Raw genomic sequence first — 22,639 nt, 5'->3', positions numbered from 1 at the left:
CTGAAAACTCACTAGGAAGTCATTGAATCTCTTTGCAACTCTAATTATCGGTATGTCCCTGTGAAAAATTTCCATCATCTTTGAAATGCAAAATTGAAAGAGTCATTTATATTACAAGTACAGAAGTGAAATTAGGCAATAAAATCCTTAAGTGAAGTCGTGGGTCCTACCTATGAGGACAGAGCGTCCATCTCCAAGAGGGTAGCGCTGGTAGCGCGGCACAGCAAACGGAGGCAACTTGTGGAAGAGAGGCTGCAGCAGCGGCTCCAGCCTGGAGGCCGAAGGATCCGAGGGGTAAAACAGGTTGAAGATCTGAGAACAGGCTGGACGAAGCTGACTCACTGAGGAAATAAAACAGAGAGATGACACACGAGAGTTGTAAGCAAGAGTCGCTATCCAAAGTTTGTCTCTTTCAAATGTAGAATTGTATTTAAACTTGCAATAGTAAATTTGGGAAACAAATTCTAACATTAGCTAAAAATATATTGTAGAGATTTTTTTTAATGAAAAAATGTGTTAAAGAGGTTCTCTTGCATTTGTTTTTAAACCTCACCAATAACGTTTGTGACCAAAAGCAACTATCGGATCGCCTGGTTGTTGGTCTTGCCAAACCACCGCACTTCCCTGAGGCCTTCATTCATTACAGTCTCCTGTCTTTAGCAACAAAGCACCGCTGGTGTGAGAGGTTCTCCGCTCAGTAACGTCAGAGAAGGAGAAACAGCCGGCTGCTACCACTTCTGCCTCAGGACAAACTACCAGAGGCCCAAAAAGAAAAACACCATTTGAAGTCACAGACGATAAAAGATGCTTGGACCTAGAAAATGGCAACTGGTGTTTAGCGCTATTTTGTTCCCTTCTGCATCACAGGTTTCTGGTTTCCGCAGAAGCATCTGAGGGAAGATACCTGAAGGGAGGGGTGAGTGTTCTGTGTTTGCGTTTTGAATCTAGCTTTTTTTGCAGATTCTCCATAACAGTTTTAATTTAAGACAATAGTCAAAAACAAATCATTACAATCTGAAAAAGATGTGCATTACAGTAAGAAATGGTATTTTTAACCGTTTTAAAATACATTTTACATAATAATATGTTTTACAGTGCAGCACTGATAGCTAACAACATTCATAATAAGAAATGTGTTCAGTTAAAGCAACAATCTGGAGTTTTCCCACCTCTCAGAAATTGTGTCTGATTTTTTTTAGAAATCTATAACAGTGAAGTCTGTGCTGTGATTTATTGTAGGCAATGTATCTTTCTTTATTCGCTAAGCCTCTCTTCCTGTAGAGCCCCTTGCAATTTTTCCTTAGCGCTGGTGTGTGTGTGTGTGTATATATATATATATATATATATATATATATATATATATATATGTATATATTTTTTTTCTCTCTCTCTCTCTGTTGCTCGGCTTCAGGTATGCTGCAAGAGGTGCTACGTCCAGACGTAATCATGGAAGTAGGGAGAGGGGCTTAAAGGTGCAGAACACTTTTCCACCACTAGATGGAGCCCTCTGAGGAAAAACTCTAGATCTCTGCTTTAATGTATTCTAAATTGTGTTTCATAAATAAAATAGTGTATTTTATGGGTTGTATTCCTACCCTGAACAGCTGGCAGCACCGTGCGTCTCATGGCCAGCACGAGTCCCAGAGGACAGCCAAGCAGGAAGCAATCTGACACCTCAAAGTCAAATCGGCCAGGGTTCAGCACCAGACTGGTGCTGCTGCCACCACGCACCTCCACACTGTCCTTCATCAAACTGGGGATTCAACATAAATCACATCATGTTCTCGTAAATGCAACAAAAAATAAACTCCACCATGTTATTATTTCCAGAACATTGAGCTACAAGATGAAGAACGTATGTTGTGGCTCAGTTCTTGTCAGCCTCCAACTCATAATTGCATCTTTTAATGAACAATCAGCCAATAAATGAATGAACTTGAGAAACTCATACCCAAAAACATTCTAAAATTCGAATGCAAAATGACACAACGACAAAAGTGGAAGTAGCAGGATATGGGAGTAGAAAACAGCTAAACTAATCCGAAATTTTACAACTCAATAAAAATGATTTACGGAATTGAAAATAAATGTTTTGTTTACGATGAGTCAGAAATCCCTTTGGTGTTCTCTGATGCAAACATTGGCCAGTTAGTCTTTTATTATTCTGCAGTAGCTGTGAGCACCAAGCCTAGATGACTCAGCCTGCATCACTCAGACAGCTGTTTAAAGAGCCGAGCCAGTCACAGGCACATCCTCTACTGCTGACTGACTCCATCCTTCTGCTTAACAGCTCACCAATGTTTCCCCATTAATTCCTACATGTGGAGGAAGGATTAGCCAACAGTCCCTAGCCATCTGTAAAAGTTAAATCAATGCGTCTTTGATTGCTTTCCGCTGCTATTTTTGAGGTTTAAGGTTCTCTCGTGTTCATCTTTCTATCAAACTGTTGTTAAAAAATAAATTGCTGCAGAGAAAACATCCTCAGTTGGAATGAAAAGCCTCCTGTTTCGATGAGTAACCAGAGTGCATGTGGAGGTGTGATTAACAGATTGGATGAGGACACTTCTGTTATTTACAGGAAGTTGAATTGAAGATATTAAAAGATGTGGATTCTGAGTGAGTTCATGAATCAGCTCAGCTGTGCATTCTGTGTCGTAGAATGTGTTTTCTTGGCTTTATTCCTCTTTTGCAGCTACATCACTGATGTTTGTTTTTGTTACACTAAATAATTGACAAAATAGTGCAGATCTTTATTTAAATTAAAATAGTAGATTTTGTCCTGACTGAAATGTTGTTTCTCTTAGAGCTACAAATGTGTATTAGGGTCATGGGAAAATAAAATTTTCATTTTTATCATTTTCCAAACTAAAGTTGAAAAGTCAGCAGATGTAGTCAAAATCTAATTTCCTGAATTAAAATCAGGTCAAAATAACAAAAAATCAGTTATTTTGAAATTCTAAGGAAAATCAAGATCTAACCTTGTACAATACCCATAATGCATTGTGTAAATAATCTATGGTGACTTTATACTTTATACTTTAGGCTAAGAAGTTTTCTAGCACAAACAACATTTTGCATCTGGAATACCTTCTCAGAATTCCTGGTGGTGCGAGTTTAGAACAAAGACAATAAAGTATTATTAAAAGCTTCAAATGTATATTGGGATGTGTGTGCAGGTTCGAGACTCGGGAAGGATTGAAGGATATTCTGTGACTTCGACTGTGGACACTGCGAGTAAGTAAAAGCCACTACTTGGAGGAATTAATGCCTTGTAAGTAAGTCTTACTCTGAAGGAAAAAAAGCTCTGGTGCACCTGGAGGACAGAGAATTCAGCTGGATGAGAGAGTGGCAGAACGGCAGGATGTGGAGTCTTATTTCCTGATATTTGGACATCTCACCTCAGATTGGACAACAGCATCTCGCCTCTACCACTGACTCTGTTTGCTTTGCAATGTTGATGTTTTATCTCCACAAATAACACAAGCCTGAAGGAGTTCTGCTGTGTGGTGGAGTTGCTAATGCTAACAGTTAGCTTCTACAGGTGGAGACGTTCTCAGCTGTGTCCAGGATGTTAAAACAATAACAGCCTTCCCATCATCAGCCAAGATGGGTGAGTCCATGAATGTTCAGTGACAGTGTGACGTAGTCTGTCAGGCTTTTGAAATTCTAGAGTTTCACCATCTATTGTCTATCAGAAGCTAATGCAGGAAATAGGTGTAGAAGACTATTTTCATATTTAGCCTTCATGAAAAACTCAGTGACCAATTATAATCCGAAATCATAATTAAAAATGTTTTTCTGTGCAGTTGACCTTTCAATTGTCAAGATGGAGTATTAGGATTAGTACTTTCATGAAAAGCCTGCCCCCTGGTGGACAATCTTCATGCTTATTTCTTAATTACGATTGTAGTTTATTTTTAGATTGTTTAGTTTTCCGACTATTCATAATTTAAAATCAACCTTTTCTAGTTAGGACAGACTGGTTAAATACCACGGCTGATAATTAAATGAATCAATAGAGCACTTGCTGTTTAAAGATCATCCAAACAAGTTGTTGCTTTTTTCATAAAGCAGAAATACGATCATTTGCACATCATCTCAAGGGTGATTTCAGAGCCAACAGCAAAGGAAAGAACAAGCCACACATAAAAGTATTTCTAACTAGAGACTGAGATCTGAGATGGGAGGATTAATGTAGGGAACAAAGATTTAATAGGTCTGCTAGAAAGATCTATAGGGATCTGTGAGAGAAAAAGATAAGAGCAAAGTGTCCTCTGTACAGGCTTGCTCAGACTTAATAAGGAGTGCCTGTCTACCCTCTCATCTGTGATCGGCTTAATTAAGCAACTCAGTTTGCCTCAGATGGTTGTTTGTGGTCAGATATTTATTCTCCAGTGGAGGTGAGGAGACAAGTGAGCAGTCAGGCTTCAAATGTGGATAAACAGAAATGAGAGGTGGTGGCACGTCCCAGACAAACCTGGATGACAGATGGTGCCTGGGCCAAAGATAATAGATTCTCATTATTCATCCATCCATCCATCTATCTACTGATCCATTCATCTATCCATCCATCCAACCACCATCCATCCATCTACTGATCAATCCATCCATTCATCCAATGATCAATCAATCTATCATCTACTGATGCATCCATCCATCCATCCATCCATCCATTTACTGATCAATTCTTCTATCCATCTATCATCCATCCATCTACTGATCAATCAATCTATCCATATATCTAAACATCATCCATCCATCTACTGATCAGTCCATCCATCCATCCATCCATCCATCCATCCATCCATCCATCCAATGATCAATCAATCTATCCATCTACTGATCCATCCATCCATCCATCCATCCATCCATCCATCCATCCATCCATCCATCATCCATCCATTTACTGATCAATTCATCTATCTATCCATCATCCATCCATCTACTGATCAATTCATCTATCTGTATATCTAAACATCATCCATCCATCTACTGATCAATCTATCCATCCATCCATCCATCCATCCATCCATCCATCCATCCATCCATCCACTTATCAATTAATCTATCCATATGTCTAAACATCATCCACCCATCTACTGATCAATCCATCCATCCATCCATCCAATGATCAATCAATCTATCCATCTACTGATCAATCCATCAATCCATCCATCCAACCATCACCCATCCATCTAGTAAGTAAGTAAGTAAGTAAATTTTATTTATATAGCACTTATCACAGACCTAGAGTCACAAAGTGCTTCACATAGATAGAAACAAAATAAAACTAAGCCATAAAATCATAAATAGATTAACATCATAACATCAAAATGCTCTAAAAACAGAATTAGATTAACATCAGAAAAAATAAAGACATAGAATTAAAAAATTTCATAAACAGATGAAAAATTTTAAATTTGAGTTAAAAATAAGAAAATAAAAGGTTTCGTTAAAAGCAGCTTTAAATAAAAGGGTCTTTAGCTGTTTTTTAAAAGTGTCCAGACTGTCAATGCTGCGTAAGGATAAAGGAAGATCATTCCAGAGTCGGGGTGCAACAGTCTGGAAGGAGCGATCACCTCGACTTTTGAATCTGGTCTTTGGAACTTCTAGAAGGTTCTGGTGTGTGGACCTGAGGGCTCGGGTTGGAGCAGGCTTTAACAGTTCAGTAATATAGGGAGGAGCTTGACCATGTAGAGCAGGGGTGGGCAATCCCAGTCGTCAAGGGCCGCTGTCCATCAGGTTTTACTTGTTTCTCTGCTTAAACACACCTGGTTTGAATCTACTAGTGATTAACAGGCTGCTGCAGAGCCTGATGAGCTGCTGAACAGGTGATTCATCCAGGAATCAGGTGTGTTGGGGCAGGTAAACAACTAAAACCTGCTGGATAGCGGCCCTCGAGGACCAGGATTGCCCACCCCTGATGTAGAGCATTGAAAGTTATAATCAGGATTGTAAAATGAACTCTAACGTTAACGGGAAACCAGTGAAGAGACATTAGAATAGGAGTGATGTGTGCTCTTCTGTTTGCTCCAGTTAGGAGCCTCGCTGCAGAGTTCTGGACCAACTGAAGGCAGTCAAGGGCTTTTTATCAAAACATGTGAAGAGTGTGTTACAGTAATCTAATTGGGAGGAGATAAAGGCATGGATAACCATTTCAAGTTCATGTTTTGACACCAACCTTCGCAGTTTGGAGATATTTCTTAAGTGATAAAAATAGTTTCGGACCAACATTTTTGAGTGACCTTCAAGAGACATTGATTGGTCAAAAATAACACCCAAATTTCTTAAGTTTGTCTTGATGGCAGAGGATAAATGACCAAGTTTTATACTAATCAGGGGAACCATGCTCTCAGGGGCAATGATCAGATATTCAGTCTTTTCAGAGTTTAACTGAAGGAAGTTATCTTCTAGCCAGCTGGTAACGGCTGATAGACACTCTAGTAATTCAGACAGTTTGTAGAACTCAGAATCCTTAAAGGAGCAGTACAGCTGAATGTTATCTGCATATAGGTGATAAGAGACATCATGAAAATAATCAAGTATCTGTCCAAGAGGGTGTATGCACAGAAGAAACAACAGTGGACCCAAAACAGAGCCTTGGGGTACCAGTAGAATCTGACAAGATTTGGTTTATACAGACACTGTAACTTCTGTTAGAAAGGTACGATCTAAGCCAGTCTAGAACAGTTTCAGAGATCCCCACCGAGTCACCAAGTCTGTTAATTAAGGTTCTGTAATCAACAGTGTCAAAAGCTGCAGAAAGATCATATATCACTAGCACTATGAACTCCACGTTGGGGGGGGGGGGGGGGGGGGGGGGGGGGGGAGATGGTGGTGAAAAACTTGCACTGATGTTTCTGATTTTATTCCCAAAGAATGCTATAAAGTTGTTACAGTCGGACCTTGAGTAAACTGGCATAAGAGGGGCGTGAGGTGAAACAATCTGATTTATGTGTCAAACAGGACTTTTGAGTTATTTTTGTTTACAGCAATCAGCTGAGCAAAGTAAGTGGCCCTGGAAGTTTTCACCGTCTCATTCAGAGATGTTACCAGTTCTTTAAAGTACAGCCGGTGACTTTCTAATCTAGCTGACTTCCAACGTCTCTCGGCTCTGCGGCATGTCCTGAGACTGTAAATGCTTTCATTAATCCAGGGACTTTTTCTCTTGCTAGAAAAAGTAACCTGCTTAACAGGAGCTACTTTATCTAAGATACTGCAGCATTGTTTATCCAATGACTGGATGAACAAGCTTGAATCATCACCCTGAACTGAGCTGCTGTCAAATAATCTAGAAAATCCATCCACTGCTGACTGATCAATGATACATCTCTTTGATTTTAGGTTGTGAGGTACAGATTCAACATTAGATAGGACATTAAAGAAAATGCAGCTGTGGTCACTCACATGAACCTCTTCAACACGTAAATGATTGATGCTTAGTCCCAAAGAGTAATCAAGATCTAGTGTGTGGCCCATTTTGTGTGTGGGGCCTGAAACGTGCTGCTCTAAGTTAAAAGACTCTATAATAGACATGAGCTCCACTGCTGTGCTACAATTAGGATCATTAATGTGTAAGTTAAAGAGCAAGTCACTCCAAATCAACATTTTTTTGCTGATAAACCATATAAATGAGTGTCCGATCGTGCTGTAGACACGTGTAGTCAATAATTCGGCACTTTAGTGCATCTTTGTTAAAATTAAAATATTCTGCCTAAAACTGTCAGCGATGCACCGTCGTCAGGCAAAAACTCTGCACTGCATTCAAATTTAAATCTGCCATCGCTATTGGCTAAGAGGTACACTGTGATGTTAGATGGTACATTATGATGTCACAATGTTGTGAGTGTGTGAATTTGTTAGCGGCTCCGCCCTCTCGGTCTGCTAGGCTAAAGCATTTGTTGCATTTTTCAAACAGTGGTGTGGTAAACACAGTGCAGTTTGGTGGACATATTTCATTTAAATGTACAAAATAGCCATCTTGCTGCCACGTCTCCGTAAGAAATAAATACTCCAACTTTTCTCTGGTGAACAGCTCATTTAAAATAAAGGATTTGTTTGAGATGGAGCGGGCATTTAACAGGGCACATTGAACTGAATCCTGGAGAACATTTGTCTTCTTAACCTGTTGGAGAGGGATGGGTTGTAAACATCTGGTGTTCTGGGTTCTCCGGCCATGAATACAGTTTGTGTCTTTGCTGGTTGATAAATGAAATGGAATGGGGAAACTTTTGGGTTTGTCAGCAGAAGACAACATTTTGGGAATTGTGACCTTTGGAAGACACACAGAAGGCTGTTGCATCATGGGAGGACTGTAGGGAGTGATGCTATTTGAAGTGGAGGTTTGAGCGAAGGCCGAAGAAGATGAAGATCTCTGGGTTGTACACCGTCATGTCTGTGGAAGGGAATCCACCATAGAGGTATATCTATGGGACAGCACAGCATACCAGATGTTAGTGTTTAGCATGCCTGAGCCACGTCGGTTAGGGTGAATACCGTCTCGCCTGAAAAAGGAGAAACGGTTCCAAAACAGGTTAAAATTATCAATGAAACCAAAACTGTGGGACCTGCAAGCAGACTGAAGCCAGGAGTGGAGAGAGAGCAGACGGCTAAAACGTCCATTTCCATGAGAAACTGTGGGGATTGGGTCGGAGATGAAAACAGACATTCCACTGCTCTTCAGAATGTCAAAGAGATGGTTAGAATGCTGTTGAGTGATGACAGACTCCCGGCGTGTAACATCGTTTGATCCCAAATGAAGGATCACTCTTTTAACTGAAGCTGGGATGGAGCACAGCAGACCAGGAAGTTTATCCAGGAGAGCAGGTATGATGGCTGATGGAAAACATCTCGTCATGACGTTAAAAAAGCTGACATTCCTGATTATTGAATCGCCTACCAGTAAAGTGGTAGGTGAAAACAGTGGATGGGGTGTAGAGGGCTCCTGATTTGTGTTCCCGTGGAGTAGTGGAGGATACTCAGTTTGGGTCCCTGTGGTGTCGGGGAACTGGAGGATTGGAGGTGGAGGGGCTCACCTCCTGAGCCAGGGCAGGAGGTCCAGCAGAGTGTCGATTTTACTGATTAATCCATCCATCATCCATCCATCCATCCATCCACCCATCCATCCTCCAACCATCTACTGATCAATCCATCCATCCATCCATCCATCCATCCATCCATCTAATGATCAATCCATACATCCATTCATTCATCTACTGATCCATCCATCCATCCATCCATCCATCCATCCATCCTCCACCTATTCATCTAAACATCACACATTCTTCTAATGATCAATCCATCCATACAGCCATCCATTCATTTGTACATCTGTACATCATCCATCCTTCCATCCATCATCCATCCATCCACAGATCAAGCCATCCATTGATCGATCCACTGATCCATCCATCAATCTGTACATCAGTCATCCATCCATCCATCTGTACATCAGCCATCCATCCATCCATCCATCCATCCATCCATCCATCCATCCACTGACTAACCCTTCCATTAATCCTTCTAACCTGCCACCTATCTATCCATCCACCCATCCATTTTTCATCAATCTGTTCATCCATCCTTCAACAATCAGTCCACTGATCATCAATTCTACCATCCAGCAATCCATCTTTCATCCATCTATCATTCCATTCTTCCATCATCTATCCATTTTTCATTTGTCCATCCAACAGAAGAAACAGTGCTGCTGGCATTCTGATCTACACGAGTGTGTGAGTGCACATGACGCCTCTCGCCTGAACAGACTGTTTCTGTTTGTTCTATTTCATGAGTTTGTAATAATTATTTTTAGAATGATGTGATCCGTGCATTAAAAGAGGGATAAAACACAAGTATTTTTGCATGTTTATTTTATTTTATACATTTTAATATCATCATTCCAGATGACTGATAAAGTTGGCTTCCCTGCCCTGCTGTGTTTTTTGTGTTTATTCACAGAGACTATATTCGCTTTTTATATTTTGACTAAATATTTGAATTAATTCATGAATAACCTGTTGCTACTGAGGCTAGAAGAAAATAAAAAATGCACAAATAAATAAATAACTATAAATATAAAAATAAATGAATAAATCAAGCCTGGGACTTAGGAGGACTGTGTTCCAGGGAATAGTTCCAATCTGGGTCAGATTTAGGCATTTAGAGAACAGTGTCATGTCTTGGTATGTTGAGTAGGTTACATTTAATAGTTGCAGGTAGATACAGAAAAAACATGTTGATGATGGATTCATACCTTCAGTGATTTCAGCAAAGGATTGATTAAGTCTGTAACCTTAAAATGTACAAGCACAAGGCTCTGAACTGTTCATTTACTACATTATGCCACCTACATTTAACAACTAAATGTTCAATATTGTTTTAGAGCTTCACCTGGAAAAAAAGTTGCGCTGACCAGTGGACGAGGTGTCTCCATCATACGAGTCACTCTGCTTGCGGCTGAGCGACGAGCCGCTCTGGCCCTCATTAGGAGCGGAAATATCAATGTTGCTCTTACTCAACCTCTTGCTGGAACTCAGAGTGGGACTGGACTCCCTCAGCCGAGCCGTGTTGTCCTGAGACAAAGGAAGAGGACTCAGTACAGAAAACCTCCACTCACGACCGGAAATTGCACGACAGGAAGACATTTGATGTGTTTTCCCAGGTGGGAATGTGGGAGGGAGAAAAAGTGTCAGTGCAGGAGTGAATCCATTATAGGTGAGTGGATCGGAATGAGAAAAGGGCGGAGGAGAAAATGGGGACATTCCAACACTTTACAGGTGGAAAAAAGGATAAGCTGCTTTTCTGTGGGAGTTAAACACAAATGATAAAAAAATAACACATATGCACCACAGGAACCACTTTGATTTGTGATCAGGAAACTCAAGATCCCATCAAATTAACCATCATAAGTAATTTGTCACTCATTCAACATGTATTTAAACTTTTGTTATTTTACTGCAAATACCTTATTCAGGATATGAATGAGGCTAAAACGCTATTTGTAGAGCAAAAGTGGCATAAAAAACACACAGCAAGATTTTGATTATATGTGAAAGTTGTTTTTGTTCAACCAGAGGACAGATTTTTGTCAAGGACAAATGCCCCATTTGTGAATAATCACTCTTATTCCACTAATGAAAACACTACACACCAAAGGCATGTGATCTTGAGCATCTGAAGTCATTTTTAATCTAAAACGACCCGTGAAATTTTCCTCTGCATACCCCCCTGTGAGCCATTCTTAAAAACGCTGAGCTCCTACCTTCAGGCTCTCAGTGCTGTTGTTCCTGCTGCTGTTGTTGTTGGGGCTGCCGGGCCTCGGGTGGTTGCTGAAGCACAAAGCGTCAAAGCACAGCACTCCGCCCACACAGTCACCCATCAGGCAAACCTGCTCAGAAAACAATTTCAACAATCTCTCCATGAGATGCTTTCAGTCAGCGGCTACCTCAACAGGGGAACAGCTGCAGAGATGAATGGGTGTATCTTTAAAAGGTGGAGGGGTTTGACTCTTGCTATGTCCTCACCTTATGCACAGAAAAGAGTAAAATTAAACAACAAAAAACACGTGATTTTGCAGAAGCAGTGGAAAGGTAAAGGTTTTATTTTATTTTTAAGTCATAGGCTTTTTGTTTGTACTGGGATTTTTTTTAGATAAATTATGGACAGCATTTGCGATTGTCATGATGATTTTCAATTTCTGCAAGGTTGCAGGACTTTGCACTTTGCACAGATTCTGAATAATGTGCTTTTTTAAATTATTCACTGAGTCGTTTCTGGAATCTAGAACCCTTATGTTGATTTTCTGTGAGTTAGAAAGTTCAGAGAGCAGTGGTGCCCCAAAGGGGTGGCTATATGCATGTCTTAAATCAAGACAAACATATTAAAGCCAATAAACAAATGTATTTTAATAAAAATTAAAAGAATCATGTATTTAGTAAATCCTAACTTAAAGGAATGCTATGCAGGTTTGGCTTGCTTTTAGCACGCCCTAGTGTCTGTTAGTGAAAGCAAAAGTGAAACTTATCTCCTCGCTGAGCATTCTTAACACCTTAATCTAACAGCTGAAATGTCTCCCCAGCCTTCATTAACATCTATAGGAGTGATTCATCACTAAATTAAACAAATCAGCTGTGTTCACGATCTAAAACATGCAGGAAGCAGACTGCAGCACTGTCATGTCTGCTCAACAGGGACCAGACCGGCACTCTGAAGTTGCAAGTGCGATATTCTGACTACAGACGGCGGTGGGGTCTGAGTGACATTTCTTTAACCCTGTAAAGGGTCATTTGAGCGCATACTGGCTGAAGAAAATAGTTTTAAAATATGAAAAAGTTGCAAATGATCCCTTTAAATATATGTGTATGCCACTAAGGACCACCCATTTGAAAAGAGTATTGGTCCCAATAGTTTTGTGGGTATGTTTTGAGACAGCAACAAGCAATCAAACTTTGAATACAATTTAAAACAATAAATGGTGTTTGAAATGTTGTCTTTTTCTGAAATGTTTGTGTTTTTACATTTGAGGTAGGTGTTAGATGTGCAGGCTTATTAATTTTTTATGAAAAAGAATGACAAAATTATGCAATGCACATCTACAAGTTAGAGTTACTACAGGGACCAAGATGGTCTCCCACCACTAAATTAGCTCTTCCCCCCTATGAAAGGTTCTTGGGGGCCCAACTGGTTGGTATTGGTGACTAGCCTGGCCTGCCAGACTTGTCCTCTGTTTAATGGGCCATTCCCATCTGTACCGGGTCGGCCCGGGCCGGGTAGCCCCAGTCGGCCCCAGCCTGGCCCGGTTGATTCCACACATCCTTGTCTTAAGCCCATGTGGGCTGATTCTACCCACCAATCAGAGGCTTGCTCTAACGGAAGGTGTGAATTTGCTGTCAGCAGTGGGTGTGTTGGCCCTGGTCGGCCTGAAGCAGACCCCCTCGAGAAGAGGGCTGAGAATGAGCCTTGGTTGGCCCGGAAAAATACCAGGCCACCCAGATATGTAAACAACCTACGCTACCCGGCCCGGGCCGACCCGGTACAGATGGGAATGGCCCATAATTCTGCACAGGGAATGAGTCTGGGAACTCTCCTATTCAAATAACCCCACCCTGTGAGAATTCTAACCGAGCCAGTCAGCGCTGAGTAGCGTACGTCACACACCACAACGCCGAGTTTGTCGAACATGGCGACTGAAGCAGAGTTCGCTGCGGCTCTTTCCTCTGGTCTAAATAACTTGGACACAACAAGTAGAAGCACTAAAAGCCTGTCTTCTAAAGAAAGATGTTTGCGCTGTCGCCAGACGCCATTTTTGACTACAGCTAAAAAACTACAGCGTTGCGGACGTCACACACAGCGATGCTCAGTTTCTCATTAACAACAAAGACAGCGGCGGAGTTTGCTGCGGCTCTTTCCTCTGTTCTAAATAACTCAAATGTCTTTAAAACCACAACAAGTAGAAGCGCTAAAAGCATTTCTTCTAAAAAAAATATAAAAGATGTTTGTGCCGTTGCCAGAAGTTTATTTATTTTTTTTACTACAGCTAGAAAACTACAGCGTTGTGCGGTACAGTTGGGATTTCCATCTTTTTTCTGATTGGTCATTTTTGAGCTGCCTAGTCCCGCCCCTTACGTGCCTCACTGCCTGTGAGTTGTCAGACTCTTTCTCTGTGCAGAATTAAACGAAGACGAGTCTGGCAGGCCAGGCTAATTGGTGACCAAACGTAGAAATAATTTAAACAATTTTGGACTAAATTGCAACAATTAAATCTGCATGACACTGATAAACCCAATGTAACGTCCAGCAATGGTCAGTTTTTAGGTACAGTTTGACCATTTAACATCTGATCAAAAAGGAGACACAAGACTGCATGTGTCCCCTTTAAAATGGCCTGCCTTCATCCCATCAGCTGGAGCTCAGAGTCTCTGCAGCTCTGAACACAGATAACGACATGTCAACAATACCATTCTCTCCTCAAGGTCCAATCTTTCAGATCTTCATGCCTCCATATAAGGAACACTCGGAGCCCGGATTTGCTAAATCAGATATGGTATGAACTTCTACAACTTATAAGCTTGATAATCATTAAATAAACGTTTGTTTGATGCTACTTATAATAATTATAATATAATGAAATGTTTCATTAATCTGTGCTCAATGAATGAAGTTTGAAATGAATGTTATGTTATGATTACAGTGATTGCAATACGCTTCAGCATGTTAATATGATGAGGTCATAATCATTTGCACTCACTCAAGGACAAAGTAAGGTTAAGTTGACCTCGTGACACATAAATAGTCTTTTACCCCAGATCAGAGTCTCCGTATCAAAGAAGGCATGTTTCTGAGGTTGTCTTGGTAACCATTCCTCAACTTGTCAACCTTTGGTTGGCTACACAAATCATAACATGAGAACATCAAAACTGGATCACTCTCGGGTGATCTCTCTGTTCTAGAAAAGCTTCAGACCGGCCACCTGAAGCAAAACCCTCTTTAACCATCAAAGCTTTTGACACGTCGTCAAAATATTTTTGCACCTGCAAAGCTGATACCGCAACAGTTCCTGCAGAACAAGCTCATATTGTTTAGACTCCTTCAGAGTCCCAGACGCGCGTGGTTCCATCCATCTGTCGTGACCAGAGACATCTCTGGACTGAAGCGTCGGTGCCACGGTAATCTACAGCCCTTCGGTGCCAGAGGTCAGTCGACCTCTGACCTTCGGATCTACCAAGAGGGTCTCCGAGAACGGGTGAAGTAGACATGACAGATAGCGTTTGATGTGCTTTTGATAATAATCAACTTCCTAGCTTAACGCAAACCAAATTCTTTTACATCCAGAACTCAGCTCTCCTAGATACAGAAGTTCTGACTAACATCTCATTCACACATAGGTTAGTTCCATCCATCACAGTAAATGCTTAGTTAACTTGTCATGTTTTAATTGTTGGTAAAATAAATCCTTACTTTTATAAACCTGACTGTTTTCTAAATCAAAACGAAGTGTGTACAAGTCCTTAATAAAGAAAGAATCCTAGAATCTTCTGATAAACACAGTAAAGACCAAGCAGGGTTGATATTCTATATTTAGATAGAATATCACAGCTCATTGGTCATAAGTAGAGGTAATATATTTATTGAGCTCTTAAAGCACTCAATTTCCTAAACCCTACACCAACATGGGCCAATCATATGTAAAACCTCAGTGTGATTCTCTTATTTTTGTGTCTCCAACTTTTTATAGCTTAGTGAAATACCAGCGTTAGGAATTTTCTGTATATTTCTTGTTTTTTCTTGTGAAGGTTTTGACCTTGAAAGGTTCTACAAAAACAAACTTTACTTACATAGCAGTGAACCACCCCTTCAGTATTTTGTTTTTTTCTCTGGTAAACTATTTAGAACACCACAAGCAGCTAAGTGAGGAAATCAGTCCACTGAATATCTACATAAATGCTCAAAATTCTTATTGATGCATTTATTTTTCTTAACCACATTGTTGCATTTGCTATTACATTACAAGTCTGGACACAGTTGTAACGTGATGAAGGTTCTCTAATTTGTGGCAAAGGGCACATCTACCCAGCTGGGTCAAGCTGGGTCAAACAGTACTTTTAAATCCACAGATTAAACAAGGAGCCACGATGACTACTCAAGATCATATCCATATCTGCTGCTGTCCCAGGAGGAGGACACTTCAAGTCACGATGATAATAATTAGATAATAATAATTAATAAAACTCATTGATTTTATTACTGTTTAATATAATCATCATAAATGATCACTTGGTTCAATATAATGGTATTTTAATTACATGAAATGAATTATTATGCTTTGGGATAATAATGATTAATTATGATTATGGTTGATGACAGTAAAAGATGTGTTCAGCAAAGAAGGTCAGTTCACCTTATCCATCTAACACAGAGTCCAGATAAATGATAACTGCAACACGTTTTTGACGCATGATCAAAGTTTTCTTGGGGAGAGAGTGGGAGTGTCCTGAGAGCTTGGTAAAACTGTAACCATCATCAGCTTCAAGTAAGTTCTTGAACCAACATCACGGAGGAAGGGAACGGCCGTCCCAAAACCTCCACCTGCTGTTCCAGTCACGCCGACCAGAATAGCTAAGAATAAACGCAACTGTAACCAGCTAACGAAGACTCTACCCAGAGTCATTGATTTCTGAGTTAAATTAAGACGAGAACGTCCATCCGCAAACACTTGACATCTCTGGACCAGATGATCGGACACTCGCATCTCCCCTGCTGGACCGAGTGTCATCTTGGATGAACAACATCCTCCTGATCTCCGGATCCACAAGAGGGTCTCCTGTTTGGGTGAGGTAGAACACAGGAATGCGTTTGATGCTGTTTTCTCTAAGTGAAAGACTCAGGTAGCCGCAAAACATCATTTTCATCCAGAACGCTTCTTCTCTCCCTGAAAGAAACCTTCTAGTAATTCCATTCATGCATCCAAACTCGTACTTCTCAATTTAGCTTCCATCCAGCCACAGGTTTGCTTTTAAAACAAGTTTAATACCAAAGCTGTTAAAAATTGTCATTAGATTGTCATCCATGAATTGTCGTTTATAATTGTCATTTCAAATCTTTGAGTTTAAAATTGTTAGTAATAAATTTCTTCATTTTTAAACTTGCCTCATTATTGAAACGAAACACAGAAAATGTGTAATATTTCTGGTTATTGTAAAGCAAAGATCCTAGCTTCTGATTCACAACAACTTTTGCTATGAATTTAACTATTTAAATTAAACGTTAATCTTTGGATTAAAATTAGACCAAACAGGTTGGTGTATGAACTTAGATCATACATAAGTATCCGGGATATGTATGTATGATATAAGCTTCATAGATTAATATGCTTGGTAATTTTTCTGAATCTAAAAACTGATAGCAAACAGTGTTGATTCTAGTGTGTAGCTTAATTCTCTACACAGTGTAGGGACACTTGTCTCTACAGGTTAGTGCTCCGAGGAAGGATGGACAAAAAAGAGATTTGTTCTTTTTTAAGAGAGAAAATAAGGTTAAAGAGGGTGAAAATGAATTTAGGTGTTTTTCTAATAAATGCTTATAACACACCGTCTTCACATATTAATATAAATATTTTGTAAATCAAACCACGGAAAGGGCTTTTTTGTGGTGTTTTTCTGACTAAATATTTAATGAAGAGTGTTTTGACCGAGAGCTCTAATTCAGTGAAGTCTGAGTAATATGTAATTTCAATCAGCCTCTGAGTCACCGCAACTAATGCTAAGATATTGGTGCTGATTTACTTGATGATTGTACTTTGCACTTATAATACAACGGTTTAACAATTTGAGACAAACAAAGGGGCTCAAACTAGAATTCACCTTTGGTGTGAACAATATTTTTATTTATTACAAATAAAAGTTGTCATTAAAGGTGTGGAACACTTATTTAATCACTACATTTTTAGTGGTCTCTAGTAGGAATGAAAGCCTTGTAAGGTGTTTTCTGGGGATGAAAGCTCAGTTGTGCCTGTTACAAGAACTAGCAGTGAGCCAGATCAGAGTTGAGAAGAACGCGACAGAATTTGGAGTCTTATTTCCTGAAAGAAATACAACTCTACCACTGACTTTGTTTGTTTTGCAACATTGATGTTTACAAATAACTAGGGTCGCCAACTCTCACGCATTGACCATGAGACACACGCATTTGACCCTCTTCACATGCTCTCACGCTTCACCTCTAATATCTCACACTGATTAATCATCAATTCTGAGAGCTCGAGCAGAAGCTAAAAAGGCAGCATTAATTACAAAGGAAACTGCATTACAAGAAAAGCATAAACTGCAGCAAATTGCACTGAAACAAAAACAAGAATGGCAAGAGCAACAAGAAGAACTGAAAGAGAGAATTGAAAAGGTGGAATTGGAGGCCGAAATAAAGGCTGCTGATGCCAAACTTGCAGTATTAGAGAAGCACAGTGATGGCATGAACTCCTATCTGTCTAAAACAAGAAAAAACACCACCACTTCAATGAAGGACCAATTCAGAAACATCACATGCAATATTCAGGAAACCTATCACTGCAGACCAAATTTTGACGATGTCATGAATTTTGTTGAACGCCAGCTGAGAATCATTTCTGATCCAGTATTTGGTGACATACAAATGCAACAAGTGGAAAGAAATAAGCCCATCAAACCAACTGAACCATTCGAGCCCAAGCCAAGGTATGACTTCTTTGGCGTCAATGCGTGTCAAGCTGACAAATCACAAATTAAAGACAATGCTGAAAGGATCATAAAAAATGATGGAAAAACATTTAAATGTCTGTTTTGTTCACAAACTCATACACTGAACAGCTGTCAAAGGTTCAACGAAAAACAACATCGCGACAAACTGAATTTTCTGAAAGAAAAGAAAGCTTGATTTAAATGTCTGAAACTGGGTAATTTTTCCAAACAACGTACTAAACCTATGTCCTGTAACAAATGTAAGCTAAACCGTCCTACTGCTCTACACACAACAACAAAGATCAACAAAGCAATAAGCACAAATATCGTACAGCCGAACGCAACTGGAAGCACAACTCTGTCATCTCAGTCATGTGTGAGCCATGCTGGGGCCGGTATTATTGGGAAACTCTCAATACTCCCTGTGACAGTCAAATCAAAGAACTTGTTCAAACATATGCATTTTAGACAATGGTTCAACTTCAACATTCTGCACTAAGAATTTAATGAAAACCCTGAATCTCTCAGGAAAGAAATCCAAGATTCGCCTGTTAATGAGTCCAACCGCAACAACCTCTACATACATTCTCAGCGATCTGGAGATCTCAAGTCTTAAAGGAACAGAGTTTTATGGCTTGCCTGTTGTGTATACACAAAACAAATGCCTGTAAGCACAGCTAACATAATCACAAAGGAAGACATTGAACAATGGACATACCTGTCACAAGTTGACTTAATGGGAATCAATGCTGAAGTGGATCTGCTGATAGGCGCAGATGCCGCAAAGCTGCATGGACCGTGGGAAGTAGTTAATAGCCAAGGAAAAGGACCTTATGCCACAAAAACCCTATTGGGGTGGGTTGTAAGTGGCACAGAGGGAGGGAGTCCTGACAAGTTGGAGGTTAGCAGTCAATTTGTAACAGTAAATTGCACTTCGGTACTCGCATTAGAAAATCTCTTGGAAAAACAATATGAACACAACTTCAAAGATTTAAGCAAAGATGACAAGGATGAACTTTCCCAAGATGACAAAAAATTTCTGCAGATTATGAATGAATCAGTGAAATTTGAAAACAGACACTGTCGTTTATTGTTGCCAATCAAAGAGCCAAACTTCCGAACAACCTATGTGTTGCTCAACAGCACCTGAGTGGTCTGAAAAGGAAAATAGAAAGAAATGAAGTATTTTACAAGGAATATACTGCATTCATGAATGAAGTACTAAACAATGGATTTGCAGAGCTAGTACCGGAAAATGAATTAAGAAGCTCTCCAGAAAATATCAATTACATTGCACATCATGGCGTGTATCACCCGCGTAAAGGCAAGCTACGTGTGGTTCATTATAGTGGAGCCAAGTTTAAAGGAACGTCTCTAAATGACAAACTTCTCCAAGGGCCAAATCTTACCACTTCATTGATTGGAGTATTACTAAGATTCAAACAAGAACCATTTGCATTCATGACAGACATCAAATCAATGTTCTACCAAGTCAGAGTTGCTGAGGAGCATAAGAACTTTCTCAGGTTCTTGTGGTGACCGGAGGGTGATTTCTATAAAGAAGTTACCGAATATAGAATGACCGTTCACCTGTTTGGAGTGGTCTCATCACTAAGCTGTTCCTGCTTTGCCTTAAGGAAGACTGGCGAAAGATTGTCGTCATGAGTTTTCCTGTGAAGTGGTTCAAACCGTTAATAAAATCTTTTACGTTGACGACTGCTTGAAAAGTTTGCCCTCGGTTGAAAAGGCAATAGAAGTCGCTCATGATCTGAGCGAACTGTGTCACCAAGGTGGATTTCATCTCACACAGTGGACCAGCAATAATCGGACAGTACTTCAAGTAATACCTTTACAGGTTCATTCCAAATATGTCAAAGTACTTGATTTAGACAAAGACCAACTTCCAACTGAGAAGGAGTTGGGACTACAGTGGTGTTTGGAAAGTGATCATTTCATCTTTTGAATGAATGAACAAATAAAGCTCCATACCCGCCGTGGAATGTTGTCTGTGATTGCTTCCATCTATGATTCTCTCGGCTATTTATCTCCAACAGTACTCCAAGCTAAACTTCTCTTGCAAGAGTTATGTCGAAGGCAACATGGCTGGGATGAAGAGATTCCACAGCCAATAAAACAATAATGGGTCGACTGGTTGTCAGAACTAAAAAACTTGCCCGCATTTCAGTCAGAAAGATGCATTAAGCCTGCAGAGTTTGGAACACCTGCCAAAGCTCAACTTCACCATTTTGCAGATGCAAGTAATAATGGATATGGCACAGTGAGCTATTTGTGACTGGAAAATCAAACGGGTCAAATACATATTTCTTTTCTGCTTAGCAAAGCCAGAGTGACACCGTTAAAACCAGTCACAATGCCTCGCCTACAACTTAAAGCGGCTGTCCTCGCAACACAAATAGACAGTCTTACAAAAACGGAGTTGCAACTCCAATGTAAAAAATCCTACTTTTGGTCAGACAGTTGCACGGTTCTCAAGTACATCAATCATGAAAATAAAAGATTTCGAACTTTTGTGGCAAACAGAATCACCAAGATCCGACAAGCATCAAATCCAAACCAGTGGCACTACATTCCCACCAAAGAAAATCCAGCCGACATCACTTCTAGAGGTGTTTCAATGAACAAACTATTGAACACTAAAACATGGTTATTGGGACCTAATATCTTGTGGGATGTGCAACAAACTTGGCAGAAGAATCAACTCAACTTTGAGGAGGATTCTGACACCAATGACCCTGAAATAAAGCAAGACATTTTTATCTGTTCAACTCAAACAGGTATGGATCCAATCAACAAATTGATCACTCACTTTTCAGATTGGAACAAGCTTAAAGTTGCTGTTGCCTGGATGTTAAAGGTTAAGCAAACTCTCTTTGAACTAAGTCACATCCAAAAAACTCTTTCACAGAGTTACACTCCAGCTCATGTTGGGCAAGAACTACAAAGGGCCAAAAGGAAAAAAGATGTCAACCTCTCAACTGAAGATTTACATAAAGCTGAGTGGGCCATTATACATTTTTTACAAGAACAAAGATTTCCAAATGAAATGCGTTCTCTGTCTAATGACACAGGCGTTAAGAGAAACAGTCACATTTACAAGCTCAACCCGGTTCTTCAAGATGGTTGTTAAGAGTCGGGGGTCATTTGTTAAAGGGTTCAATGCCCGAAGAAAGCAAACACCCAATAATGTTGGCGAAAGATCAACATGTACCAAGTTGTATAATCATGGATGTTCACAAACGTGCAAACCATACAGGAAGGAATCATGTCCTTTCAAAGCTGAGAGAAAGGTACTGGATCACTTACGCCAATGCAGCCGCAAGAAACATTATGTCTCAATGTCTCTTCTGTAGAAAATTCAAAGGTAAAACATGTCAACAAAAAATGGTTGATCTTCCAGAGGAAAGAATAACTCCTGACTTGCCTCCGTTTACAAATGTTGGAGTCGATTACTTTGGTCCCATTGAAGTAAAACGGGGTTGTGCTTGTGTAAAACGTTATGGAGTCATATTCTCATGCATGGTCAGTTAAGCAGTTCACATTGAGGTTGCACACTCGTTAGATACAGACTCATGTATCAGTGCAATTTGCCGTTGCATGTGCAGAAGCAGGGCCAGTCTCACACTTTCGCTCAGACAATGGAACAAACTTCTCATCAGCTGAAAAGGAATTGAGAAAAATTGTTACAGATTTGAACCACAACAAAATAGAGAAAACTCTTTTGTTTGATAACATTAAATGGACATTCAATCCACCCTATGCTTCACACCACGGGGGTGCTTGGGAATGTATGATCAGGCTGATTCGGAAAGTGCTATGTTCTGTATTAAATCAGCCGACAAGCACTGATGAAGCATTGCACACAGTGTTGTGTGAAGCAGAAGTCATTTTTAATGATAGACCTTTGACTAAGGTGTCAGACGATCCGAATGACTTGGAGCCATTGATTCCCAATCATCTGCTCACCCATAAGCGTAAGCCAACTCTCCCTCCTGGTGTCTTTGACCAACATGACTTATACATTCGACGAAGGTGGAAACAATCCCAATATATGTCAGATCTTTTTTGGAAAAGATGGTCAAGAGAATATCTGGTAACTTTTCAAGAAAGACAAAAATGGAATCAGTTAAAAAGAAGTCTAAAAGAAGGAGACATCATTCTTGCTGATTCTGCAGCCCCACGCAACTCATGGATGATTGGAAAAATAACAAATGTACGTATGCCCGGACAAAAATGGAGTGGTTCGATCTGTTGAAATCAAAACAAAAACTAGCACAATCAAACGACCACTAACAAAATTATGCATGTTGATGGAAAACGACCCAAAAATTGATTACAAAGAAACAGTAAACATTAAAAACATTTTTGTAAAATATAAATAAAAAGGGGTTTTGTTGTTTTATTTTGTTTAG

The 22,639-nt window shown here is 39.9% G+C and overlaps 1 protein-coding gene across 3 annotated transcripts in view; it reads right to left on the bottom strand.

Moving 5' to 3' along the window:
• The window catches only part of pitpnm3 (PITPNM family member 3), a 186,695-nt gene that overhangs the window by 29,700 nt on the left and 134,356 nt on the right, over positions 1-22,639 (bottom strand). For all 3 annotated transcript variants that reach the window (XM_015951208.3, XM_015951209.3, XM_054742568.2), the window contains 4 exons: positions 11,264-11,389; positions 10,393-10,574; positions 1,596-1,753; positions 171-341 (listed from right to left, as the gene is read on the bottom strand). In XM_015951208.3, the coding sequence (XP_015806694.1) occupies positions 171-341; positions 1,596-1,753; positions 10,393-10,574; positions 11,264-11,389 (637 nt within the window). The remainder of the gene's footprint in view (positions 1-170; positions 342-1,595; positions 1,754-10,392; positions 10,575-11,263; positions 11,390-22,639) is intronic.

This window comes from Nothobranchius furzeri, chromosome 13 (assembly GCF_043380555.1).
Source record: "Nothobranchius furzeri strain GRZ-AD chromosome 13, NfurGRZ-RIMD1, whole genome shotgun sequence".
In the NCBI taxonomy this organism is placed as follows: Eukaryota; Metazoa; Chordata; class Actinopteri; order Cyprinodontiformes; family Nothobranchiidae; genus Nothobranchius; species Nothobranchius furzeri.
This window is presented reverse-complemented; position numbering and strand designations above follow the sequence as displayed.